Here is a 12,648-nt window from a genome sequence, read left to right as displayed (position 1 = left end):
TTGTATGCGATTGTGGGAAGAGGAGATAAGAGGGGAGTAGAGAAGGAGATCTTGTGAGGATTAGAGGTTGCGTGCAGGTAAGTACCGGGAGACAAAGTCACAGATGTATGGAGGAGACAGGTTGTGGATGGCTTTGTATGTCATGGTTAGGGTTTTGTACTGGAGTCTCTGGGCAATGGGGAGCCAGTGAAGGGATTGACAGAGGGGAGAGGCCAGGAAATAGTGGGGGGACAGGTAGATTAGTCAGGCAGTAGACTTAAGAATAGATTGGAGGGGTACAAGAGTGTTCAAGGGGAGGCTACAGAACAGGAGGTTGCAGTAATCGAGGCGGGAGATGATGAGGGCATGGACTAGGGTTTTTGCAGATTCTTGGTTTAGGAATGTACGGATCTGTGAAATATATTTGAGTTGAAGGCGGCAGGAAGTGGAAAGGGCTTGGATATGTGGTTTGAAGGAGAGATCAGTGTCAAGGATTACCCCGAGGCAGTGAGCTTGTGGGACTGGGGAGAGTGGACAGCCGTTTAGTGTAATGGATAGTTTCATTGGTGGGGTCGCATAAGATGGGGGAGAGATGATGAATTCTGTTTTGTCCATGTTAAGTTTTAGAAATCTAGAGGAGAAGAAGGATGAAATAGCGGACAGACATTGAGGGATTCTGGTTAGTAGGCTGGTGATATCTGGTCTAGAGATGTAGATCTGTGTGTAATGAGCATAGAGGTGATACTGAAAGCCGTGAGATTCTATGAGCTGTCCCAGGCCAAAGGTGTAAATGGAGAAGAGCTGTGGCCCTAGGACTGAACCTTGCAGGACTTGGACAGATAGGGGGTGAGGTGAGGAGGTGGTGTGTGAGTGGGAGACGCTGAACGTCCGGTCTGTTAGGTAAGATGAGATCCAGGATAGGGCCAAGTCAGTGATGCCAAGGGATGAGAGGGTCTGTAATAATAGGGAATGGTCCACTGTGTCAAAGGCAGAGGACAGTCCAGGAGGAAAAGGACAGAGTAGTGTCGCTTGCTCTTGGCAGTTAATAGGTCATTGGTGACCTTAATTAGGGCAGTTTCAGTGGAGTGGTGTGACCGGAAGCCAGATTGTAAGTGGTGAAGAGGGAGCAGGAAGAGAGATTGGAGGACAGTTCAAGATGGACGTGTTGCTCCAGTAGTTTTGAGGCATAGGGGAGAAGTGATATAGGGCGATAGCTAGATACAGAGGATTTCCCCCACTGTATATTTTAATAAAAACAAATATCCATTAATGTTGATGATTTCTATACTTTAGCTACGGTAACGAGTTTGTATTTACCATAAATATCTTATCAAGAAAAAATAGAGTATCATTTTATAATAATACATTTTTATATATTTTATTCCACAATTTTAAAACTGCTAAAAAGCATTTATCTTTTATCTGTATTTCAGTAAACTTCCCATTAGCTCAGAGTATACTAGGAACGCGTCCAGCCCAACACTGTCAAGAAGAAGTTCCCTATCTCGTCTTTCTAGCTGGTCACCAGAGGAGTGTGGCATGGAGCCGCGATTGAGCCGCAAAGGCTGGAGTGGATCAGAAACTGACCTCAGAGCATCTTTGTCAGAAAGTGCCCAGAAACGTTCAGATCTTGTTCAACTCCTAAGAGAGGCTCAAGCAAAACTGGAGGAGCAATCAGAGGACCTCAGAAAGCGAGACAAAGACCTAGAGATGAGTAGAGCCAAAACTGACCTACTGGCAGTAAAGCAAAAAGTAAGATATTTTGCAGGTTTTCACAAGCAGATTGAAAAAATATTTCTATTAGCAATTAGTGGCCTTCAATGTGCTTATCTGATCCTCGAATAACCGTCTGAAGTAAGATATGAAGTTTAGTCCTGTCACAGAAACAGTTAAAGGAAATATTAAATGTAAAAAAAAAATCAGATGATCCTGTAAGTTATAACTCTCCTGTAAGCACATGAATGTGTAGCTGTTAATGTTTTTTAGTATTAGCCCAATGACTGTGATCCAATTTGGATCTTTGTATTTGCCAGAATGTATGTATCTTTATTATAAACTTCCCAGCCAAGAATAATGCACAAACTCCTCCAATTAATATTTATTTTTCTCAGTTATATTTTTTCATTTGAGTTTTATATAATGAATGCTGAATATCAGTATGAAAATAATCCAGATCTAACTGTGGCCGTTTCATCCCATTTAATGTAATATTTAGATCTCATGTATATGACTATATTATGGTTCTGGTTTGTATGGAGCCATGAAGGAGCTTCCATAAAGCTGGATGGTACCTCTATTGTACATCTGTATGCATCAGATTTGAGACTTTTTACCATTGAAATTGCAACACCAAGAAGGAAAAATCATGGAGTTGTGAAAATCACAGGATGAATTAGAAATGTTAATGATTTGAAAATGTTATTATCATTTTTCATCATTTACATAACATCTTGAGTTATTCAGTATTAACTTCATGCACCAATCGCAGAAACACACAAACACCTTGGCATCAGAGCCGACCTTAGGGGTAGGCAGACTAGGCATCTGCCTAGAGCCCCCCGCTTCCTAGGGGCCTCGAACCAGTGGTGTGCCACTAATAGCGGCACACCACGTGGCCACTATGGGGCCCGGTGCCAGTGCCACACCACCTCCCCGCATTCAACTGTATCAGCCTCATAAATGCTGATACAGTTGAAAGTAATGATGGAGGAGAGAGCTTCAGATGACACTCCCTCCCACATCATTCCCCTCTGCCTCTGATGCAGAGGGTGCATGATGACGTCACTTCATCTCGTACCATGCTGTGTACTGGGCAGTGGAGTTGATGAGAAGCTCTGCAGAGATCTGAGCAGCGGGGAGGAGGAGAGGTAAGTATTGTATTATATATATACATATATATATATATATATATAATATCAGTGGCAGCTATAATACTGCAGGACTGTGGGGCTGCATTATATTCTACAGGGCTGCATTATTCTCTATTGAGAACTATGATGTAAATTATAGTATATGGAGGACTGCATTGTACTCTGTCAGACTATGGGGAGTGCATTATACTATATGTACTGTATGGGACCTGCATTATACTGTATCGAGGACTATGGGGAATGCATTATACTATATGAAGAACTATGGGATGCATTATACTATGGGGAGTGCATTGAACCACATGGAAGACTATGGGGTGCATTGCACAATATGGAGGACTATGAGGAGTGTATTATACTATATGAAGGACAGTGGAGTGTATTATACTATAAGGAGGACTGACTATGGGGAGTGTATTATACTATATGGAGGACTATGGGAGTGTATTATACTATACAGAGGACTATGGGGAGTTTATTATACTATATGGACTCGTACTATATGGCGGACTATGGGGCATATTCTACTATATGGAGGACTATGGGGTGCATTATACTATTTGGAGGACTATGGGATGTATTATACAGTACTAAGCAAACAAAAATTCTGCCTATTCATTGAATGATTGGATAGTTTATGTCAGATCAAAAATAATTGTTCTCAGCAGCACATCGCCCTGTGAAAACTGCAGATATGCTGCTGATAACATGATACTGTATGGGGACAGATTGATTTACTAGTGATTGTTCTATCCCCATCATTGTTTCTCAGCCGCTGTAAAGAGGCCGGGAAACAAGCGTGAAACATCTTCAATTTTATCGATCACGCTCTTTTAGCAGCCTAAAATCAGCGCATGTAAATGCAACCGAAATGTTTGTGTGATGGTGCAATATGTTAGCATTTGGGGCCCACTTTTTTTTTTGTCCAGGGCCCCACTTTCTCTAAAACCGACCCTGTTCGGTACGTTGCCAGTGAAGTTATTAATGGTTGTTTGAGGAATAATCTGAAGATGCTTCACTGTTGACATGACACCACCCCATACTCATGGTAGTGCTCACCTTTTATTCTATGGGCAATCAGTCTTCGAGATATCTCAAAGAGTCCAAAGGGAGCTTCATAAGAGAAAATGGGCAATGATAGCTGGAGATTAGTCTGGAGGCCATTTGGGCAACGCAATGAAGAGTCCTTCACTAGGAATTGTTAAAGTGTCCCAGGAGCTGTTTTTCAATTCAACACCAGGTGGCACGTTGTGGTTATTTTGATCAACCTGCATAAATCTCATATGGAGTTGCCCGCATTGGATCTTGATGTTTTGCTTGCCCACGTCATTCAGAGTGGCAGAACATTCCTCAGACAATTAATAACTTCATTGGTAACATGCCAAGGCATGTAATTGCGTGTATTTTTGTGTGCGGCGCTCATGCTCAAGATTTTTTTTATTTTTTACATAATTATATACTTTGAAAAAAGACACAGATCCATCAAGTTAAACCTTTTTCCACCAGTTATACATTCGCTATCATTAGATTATTCATAACACACAAAGCTAATTATGAGAAAAATATCCAGCGCTTTTTTAAATGCTGTTATAGTGTTTGCCATTACTACCTCTTGTGGTTGGGCATTGTACAGTTGGACTGCTCTAACTGTACAAAAACCATTGCTATTTTAATGCCAAAATCGCCTTTCGTCCACATGTAATGAGTACCCCCCTGGTCCTTTGTAAAGTTTTTGTAAAGAATAAGTCATGTGCCAGCCCTTTGTACTGACTACACATGTATTTATACATATAAATGAAATTCACCTCTATGTTTTGAACATTTTGTTTCCATTTTTACATCATGTGCATATCACTAACATGTTTAGCGCTCCTGTGATTTCCATAATTCCACAACTTTTCTTTTTGGTGTTTCAATTTCATTGTTGAGGAGTGTATATGAAGTTTTCTTCTGTTGGATTCTGAATCATGCACACTTCATTCTGTAAGTATAGAGGCAAACAGAGGTTGTGCTTCTCTGTACATTGGCCCTGAACTTATTATTGTTCAGATTTGTATTCATAGCTTATTTCTAAGAAACGCTTGAGAACATTTATGAATGCAGCCTTTTGTTTAACCTTTATATGTACTTAGAGGATTGTTTGTTATACCTGACTTATATTATACTTTATATGTAGCACATTGTTTGTATACCTGACTTATGGTATGAGGAAAAAGCTGCATAGTGATTAGAAGGTGATTATAGTATTGTCAATACTTTCATGTATTTTCATTCATTCTTTAGCAACTAGAGTGCTCAATATCAGAGTTAGAGAAAGAAAAAGGCTGGCTGGAAGTGTCCCGTTTCGAGGACAAGAAACAGAGGGGAGAACTACAAGACAGGCGAGTATTTGGTTATTTAACAATGTACAGAATTATGGAAAATGAATGGATGACTTTTTTCTCAAAGTGTGGAGAATTGCAGACTACATTGTTTTATTATCAAATTTATTTTTAATTAAGCTTTATAGTTTTTTTTTATTTAAAGAAAGACCAAACAAAGACAAACATTAAACATAAAATTAAAGTATGATAATATCCATACATGACAAACTTAAATTTATCCTTTAACATTTGTAGGGATTTCACTCTTTGGTATTTGCCAGGTCCACACAGGCATGAAACAGGAAATTTATTAGACTTCATAAACTTTAACCATGAAGTAAGCAAACTGCCATTCCTTCAGCATAAACCAAAAATAACCAGAAAATAAATAGTCCACATGATAGCTCACTCGTTTAGATAAATGTCCAACTCTTAGGGTACTGTCACACAGTGGCACTTTGATCGCTACGACGGTATGATCCGTGACGTTCCAGCGATATCCATACGATATCGCAGTGTCTGACACGCTACTGCGATCATGGACCCCGCTGAGAATCGTACGTCGTAGCAGATCGTTTGAAACTTTATTTCGTCGCTGGATCTCCCGCTGTCATCGCTGGATCGTTGTGTGTGACAGCGATCCAGCGATGCGTTCGCTTGTAACCAGGGTAAACATCAGGTTACTAAGCGCAGGGCCGCGCTTAGTAACCCGATGTTTACCGTGGTTACCAGCATAAAAGTAAAAAAAAAAAACCGTACATACTCACATTCCGGTGTCCTTCAGGTCCCTTGCCGTCTGCTTCCCGCTCTGACTGACTGCCGGCCGGAAAGTAAGAGCAGATCACAGCGGTGACGTCACCGCTGTGATCTGCTTTCACTTTACGGCGGCACTCAGTAAGAGCGGGAAGCAGACGGCTAGGGACCTGACGGACACCGGAATGTGAGTATGTACGGTTTGTTTTTTTTAACTTTTACGCTGGTAACCACGGTAAACATCGGGTTACTAAGCGCGGCCCTGCGCTTAGTAACCCGATGTTTACACCTGGTTACCCGGGACCTCGGCATCGTTGGTCGCTGGAGAGCGGTCTGTGTGACAGCTCTCCAGCGACCACACAACGACTTTCCAACGATGACGGCCAGGTCGTATCGCTGGTCGTGATCGTTGGAAAGTTGCAGAGTGTGACAGTACCCTTAAGGTACCGTCACACAGTGGCATTTTTATCGCTACGACGGCACGATTTGTGACGTTCTAGCGATATAGTTACGATCTCGCAGTGTCTGACACGCAGCAGCGATCAGGGACCCTGCTGAGAATCGTACGTCGTAGCAGATCGTTTGAAACTTTCTTTCGTCGCTGGATCTCCCGCTGTCATCGCTGGATCGTTGTGTGTGACAGCGATCCAGCGATGCGTTCGCTTGTAACCAGGGTAAACATCGGGTTACTAAGCGCAGGGCCGCGCTTAGTAACCCGATGTTTACCGTGGTTACCAGCGTAAAAGTAAAAAAAAACAAAAAAACGTACATACTCACCATCTGATATCCGTCAGGTCCCTCGCCGTCTGCTTCCCGGTCGTATCGCTGGTCGTGATCGTTGGTAAATCGTTATGTGAGACGGTACCCTTACTCTCTGGCAGAGACAAAACAACACCAGAGGTCTTTCTACCTCCACTCACAGCTACTAATGAGGCAATTAAGCTGCCTTTTAAATGAGCTGCCCAGTCTTGATTGAAGATATGTAAGCAGTCAGTCCCATCTAGCTCTTCTAGCTGCTCCTAAAACCAGAACCCAGAAATCCGGGCCATTAAAAACCTCTCAGCACTGTCCATGCCAGAGCCTGCTCTCTGGGTTTCACATAATTGAGGCTAACCAAATAAGTGACACATATCTCCCATGTCCAGCTGCATCCTTACACAGTATTAAAAAATACTTAAGCAAAATAGCATATAAAATACTCAAGTAGGCTTGTTAACAAAATAACCTTTAACTGAGCAGAAACTCCCGAAATCCTTCTCAAAACTCCAAGTTTTGAGTTTTTGAAGAGGATTTGTAGTTTCTGCTCAGTTTTTGCTCCAAAAACTTGCTGTCCTCATTTGCAGTGTTCCCCCACGCTGCCACCTCTCAATAATGTCCTCATTTATGCTGTCAAATCTCCATACTGTCCCATCCATTCTCCTACCTATCCATACTGACGCGCCCACAGTGCAGTGGGATACTCGGTACTGGGTCCGGTCGCAAAGGGGGATGTCACGGTGGCTGCGACCCGGTCCGTGGCCCTGGGCATCAATGTTGAAGGGGATTAAATGTTCAAAGTTTGTCGTGACACCACCTGTGGAGTTCGGTCAATAGTGGGACCGACGCTGCATTAGAGGGGTCCCATGGGGGATGTTGCGGCAGCCCAGATGTTACACTTTATACAGGTGAAGCGGGGTCCCCAGGGTCCTATGGTGTGTGGCGTAGATGGTAAGGCCAGTGAATAAATGGAGGAGACAGGTTATAAGTCTTTACCTGGTTTACTTGTGGGTGACAGGCCACAGTCCAGGGCATCGTCAACAGGTGAATTAGAAGTCCGGATAGCCCAGAGACAAATGGAATCCCCTTGGCAGGTCAGGTAGGAGCTTTCCACTATGCGCTTACTGTCTCTGAGGTCCCTGCTGCCACTAAGTGTCCTAAGCAAAGTCCTTATTCGTTCTCCTGTCCAGGGACAGGTACCTGTATGGCAGGCAGCTTGAGTCGTGCCTACTGGGGTCCTTTCATGGTGACTCAAGGCTCCAAGGTGCTGCTGTGCCACAGGTAAATATGGGCAAGGTCCATGTAATTCAATGCCCTCCAGTTCTGCTCTGTGTCTTATAGTCCACAAAAGCCTCGGGCTCCCGGTACCCGGCTACTGTGCTCTAACTCCCTGGAGGCCTTCCTAGTCCCCTCCTGGAGTTCTGTATCTCCACTGTGCTCCGTCCCTATCTGTTCTCGCACACAGACTGTCTGCACTAACTGAACTTGCTCCTCCTCCAAACCAGGATCTTTATCCAGGGAACCTGCACTGAAACAGGGTTTTGAGCTCCCCCTCCTGGCCTGGATTTGGAAGGTGTTGTGTGTGTGATAACCTACCAAAGGAAATCTCACTTGTCTCCAGACATAGCACTACCCTCCCCGAGAGGAAGGCAGCACTACTGTGGTACCTGCACTCCTGGGGTGCCACAATACTGTCCTCCGTCATGCTCTCACCTCTCCATACTGTCCCCTCTCCATCTCCCACCTCTACATACTGTTCCCCCATGCTTCCACCTCTCTATACTGTCCCCCATGTTCCCACCTCTCTATAGTGTCCCCCACACTCCCACCCTTCCATACTGCCTCCCTATTTTCCCACCTCTCTATATTATCCTTCCATGTTCCCACCTCTCCTTACTGTCTCACTACGCTCCCAACTTTTCATGCTGTCTCCTCATGCTGTTGCCTCTCTCCATACTGTCATTCCACACTGCCACCTCTCTGTCACGACACAACTGACAAGTGACCTGGGACCAGGGGCTCCTTCCCTGACCCTACCACTGTGGGCGTCCTATTCCCTAGGATACTTCTGAAGGTGAAGATCCTGGGGCCGCACTCTTGTCTTATCTCCTGAGTTAGCCCTCCGTCTGTTCTCTTCCCCCTCCCATGGAAGAGGGGTGTCATTGTGCACCGCAGTACACCAACCCGACAAACAAGGCTGCACAACAAGGGTTAACAGAAAACTCCAGATATACAAAATATTCACTCACATATAACAGAGGAATGCACTGGGGAGTGGAGGATGGGGAATAAACAAAATTATAGGGAAGAGAATTACCCCACTTAAAAAAAACATGCAACAGTCACAGATAACTCCTCCAACACTCCTTATATGAACACTTCTTCCTCCTGAAGCCATGCAGCAAATGCTAGCTCTGACATGGATTTGCATCAGAGCCCAGATTATAAAGAGGAAAGGAGTGGCTAACTGAGTTTTCCAACGTGGCTGATTAACACATGTTCTGCCAAAAGGAAAAAACACCATTAAATTGAAGGAGAAGTGCTTCTTCTCAGCGCCGGAGTAGGAGCAATCAGACGCTGCAGTCTTCTGGCTCCACTGTCACGGGGAGACTAGGTGAGCGAGAGCTAAAAACCCGGGCCCCTGCAGTTTCCCTCAGACTAGGGAAATCCTGACTGACCCTCTACCTGGAGTTTACACTGATGGTGTGCATGTCCAGGCCTCGAACCTCACCCTGACTCCTGTTTTAACCCTAGGCTGATACCTCCGCCCTCCACCCAGTGAAGCAGTAATATTCCAATACCCACAGTTAGCACAGACAAGGATAAAGGAAAATATACACCACGCCGCAGTCACTCAGGAATACACTATAAATGTGCAGGGAAAAATAAATACAAATATAGGAAGGAGTAAATAAGACAAAGGAAAATACACCACCAGCAACGAATCTCCAACAACCAGCTCTCCTCTCCAGACCGAGATAACAACGCACAAGACAGAAGCTATAATCGGCGACGCCCAATGAACAGGAGAAGTATTTAAAGGCCATGGCCCAGCTTCCAATCCGAGGATTAGGTAAATTAACCCCGGAACAGCTAGATAAAATCTAGCAGACGCCAAAGAGCAAATAGTGGTCAAAAGCGGAATTTGTTATGATCCGGTGACCTTGGAGCCGCATGAAACTTTCTCTGGAGTAGGTGGAAACTATACTGACCGCAGATCCTGAACTAACACCGCAACTAGAAGTAGCCGTGGGGTGTGCCTAACAAACCCTAGACACCTCGACACAGCCGGAGGACTAAATACCCCTATAGATGGAAATAGGAATACTACCTTGCCTCAGAGCAGAACCCCAAAGGATAGGCAGCCCCCACGAATATTGACTGTGAGTAGGAGAAGAAAAGACACACGCAGGCAGAAAACAAGATTTAGCAAAAGAGGCCACTCTAGCTAAATAGGAAAGGATAGGACAGAATACTAGGCGGTCAGTATTAAAACCCTTCAAAAAATATCCACAGCAGATAATACAAAAAATTCCACAATCTAACTAAAGACGTGGAATGAATATCTGCAACCCCAGAGAATCCAACAAGACTGAGAAAATACTGACACAATCTAAGCTGGACAAGAAAACACAAAAGAATAGCACTGAATCATGAAGCACACAGCATGTGTGCCACAGAAAAAAAACCCAGACACTTATCTTTGCTGATTTGGCAGAAAGGCAGGAGGAACCAGGCAGAGGTCCAACACCTCCCAACAACAATTGACAACTGGCAAGGACTAATGAATCCTGCACACCTAAATACCCCAGTCAGAACTGCAATCAGCAGAAACACCTGACCAGGACTGCAACTCAGGGGCAACTGCATTACCACCTACCACCACCGGAGGGAACCCAAAAGCAGAATTCACAACAGTACCCCCCCTTGAGGAGGGGTCACCGAACCCTCCCCAGCGCCCCCAGGCCGATCAGGACGAGCCAGATGAAAGGCACGGACCAAATCAGCAGCATGGACATCAGAAGCAAAAACCCAAGAATTATCCTCCTGGCCATAACCCTTCCATTTGACAAGGTACTGAAGCCTCCGCCTCAAAAAACGAGAATCCAAAATCTTCTCAACCACATACTCCAACTCCCCATCAACCAACACAGGGGCCGGAGGATCAACAAAGGGAACAACGAGCACCACATATTTCCGCAATAAAGATCTATGTAAGACATTATGGATAGCAAAAGAGGCCGGAAGCACCAATCGAAAAGACACCGGATTAATAATCCCAGAAATCCTATAAGGACCAATAAACCGAGGCTTAAACTTAGAGGAAGAAACCTTCATAGGAACATGACGGGAAGACAACCAAACCAGATCCCCAACCCGAAGCCGGGAACCAACACACCGACGACGGTTAGCAAAACGTTGAGCCTCCTCCTGAGACAACACCAAATTGTCCACCACATGAGCCCAAATCTGCTGCAACCTGTCAACCACAGAATTCACACCAGGACAGTCAGAAGGCTCAACCTGCCCAGAAGAAAAATGAGGATGAAAAACAAAATTACAAAAGAAAGGCGAAAACAAAGTAGCTGAACTAGCCCGATTATTAAGGGCAAACTCGGCCAATGGCAAAAAGGCCACCCAATCATCCTGATCAGCAGACACAAAGCATCTCAAATAGGTCTCCAAGGTCTGATTAGTTCGCTCGGTCTAGCCATTTGTCTGAGGATGAAATGCAGAAGAAAAAGACAAATGAATGCCCAGCCTAGCACAAAAGGCCCGCCAAAACCTAGAAACAAACTGGGAACCTCTGTCGGACACAATATTCTCCGGAATACCATGCAAACGAACCACATGCTGAAAAAACAATGGAACCAAATCTGAAGAGGAAGGCAATTTAGGCAAAGGCACCAAATGAACCATCTTAGAAAACCGGTCACAAACAACCCAGATAACCGACATCCTCTGGGAAACCGGAAGATCAGAAATAAAATCCATAGAAATATGCATCCAGGGCCTCTCAGGGACCGGCAATGGCAAAAGTAACCCACTAGCACGGGAACAACAAGGCTTGGCCCGCGCACAAGTCCCACAGGACTGCACAAAAGAACGCACATCACGTGACAAGGAAGGCCACCAAAAGGACCTACCAACCAAATCTCTGGTACCAAAAATACCAGGATGACCAGCCAACACGGAACAGTGAATCTCAGAAATCACTCTACTAGTCCATCTGTCAGGAACAAACAATTTCCCCACAGGACAGCGGTCAGGTCTGTCAGCCTGAAATTCCTGAAGAACCCGCCGTAAATCAGGGGAAATGGCAGAAAGGACCACCCCTTCTTTCAGAATGCCGACCGGTTCAAGGACCTCAGGAGAATCAGGCAAAAAACTCCTAGAAAGGGCATCAGCCTTAATATACTTAGAACCCGGAAGATACGAAACCACAAAATCAAAACGGGAAAAAAACAAGGACCATCGAGCCTGTCTAGGACTCAGCCGTTTGGCAGACTCGAGGTAAATCAGATTCTTATGATCAGTCAGGACCACAATACGGTGCTTAGCTCCCTCAAGCCAATGTCGCCACTCCTCAAACGCCCACTTCATAGCCAACAACTCCCAATTGCCGACATCATAATTGCGTTCAGCAGGCAAAAACTTGCGGGAGAAGAAGGCACACGGTTTCATCAAGGAACCAACAGAATCCCTCTGAGACATAACGGCCCCTGCCCCAATCTCAGAGGCGTCAATCTCAACCTGAAACGGAAGGGAAACATCCGGTTGGCGCAACACCGGAGCAGAAGTAAATCGGCGTTTAAGCTCCTGAAAGGCAGAGACAGCCACAGAGGACCAATTCGCCACATCAGCGCCTTTCTTCGTCAAATCGGTCAAGGGTTTAACCACGCTGGAGAAATTAGCAATGAAACGGC

General features: G+C 44.8%; 1 protein-coding gene across 2 annotated transcripts in view; it reads left to right on the top strand.

Moving 5' to 3' along the window:
• LOC143773576 (uncharacterized) overlaps positions 1–12,648 on the top strand; it is a 182,900-nt gene that overhangs the window by 61,706 nt on the left and 108,546 nt on the right. For both annotated transcript variants that reach the window (XM_077260980.1, XM_077260981.1), the window contains exons 4-5: positions 1,413–1,731; positions 5,133–5,230. In XM_077260980.1, coding sequence (XP_077117095.1) covers positions 1,413–1,731; positions 5,133–5,230 — 417 coding nt within the window. The remainder of the gene's footprint in view (positions 1–1,412; positions 1,732–5,132; positions 5,231–12,648) is intronic.

Source organism: Ranitomeya variabilis, chromosome 5 (assembly GCF_051348905.1).
Source record: "Ranitomeya variabilis isolate aRanVar5 chromosome 5, aRanVar5.hap1, whole genome shotgun sequence".
NCBI lineage: Eukaryota > Metazoa > Chordata > Amphibia > Anura > Dendrobatidae > Ranitomeya > Ranitomeya variabilis.
Note: the sequence above shows the minus strand (reverse complement) of the source record. Positions and strands in the feature narration are given on the sequence as shown.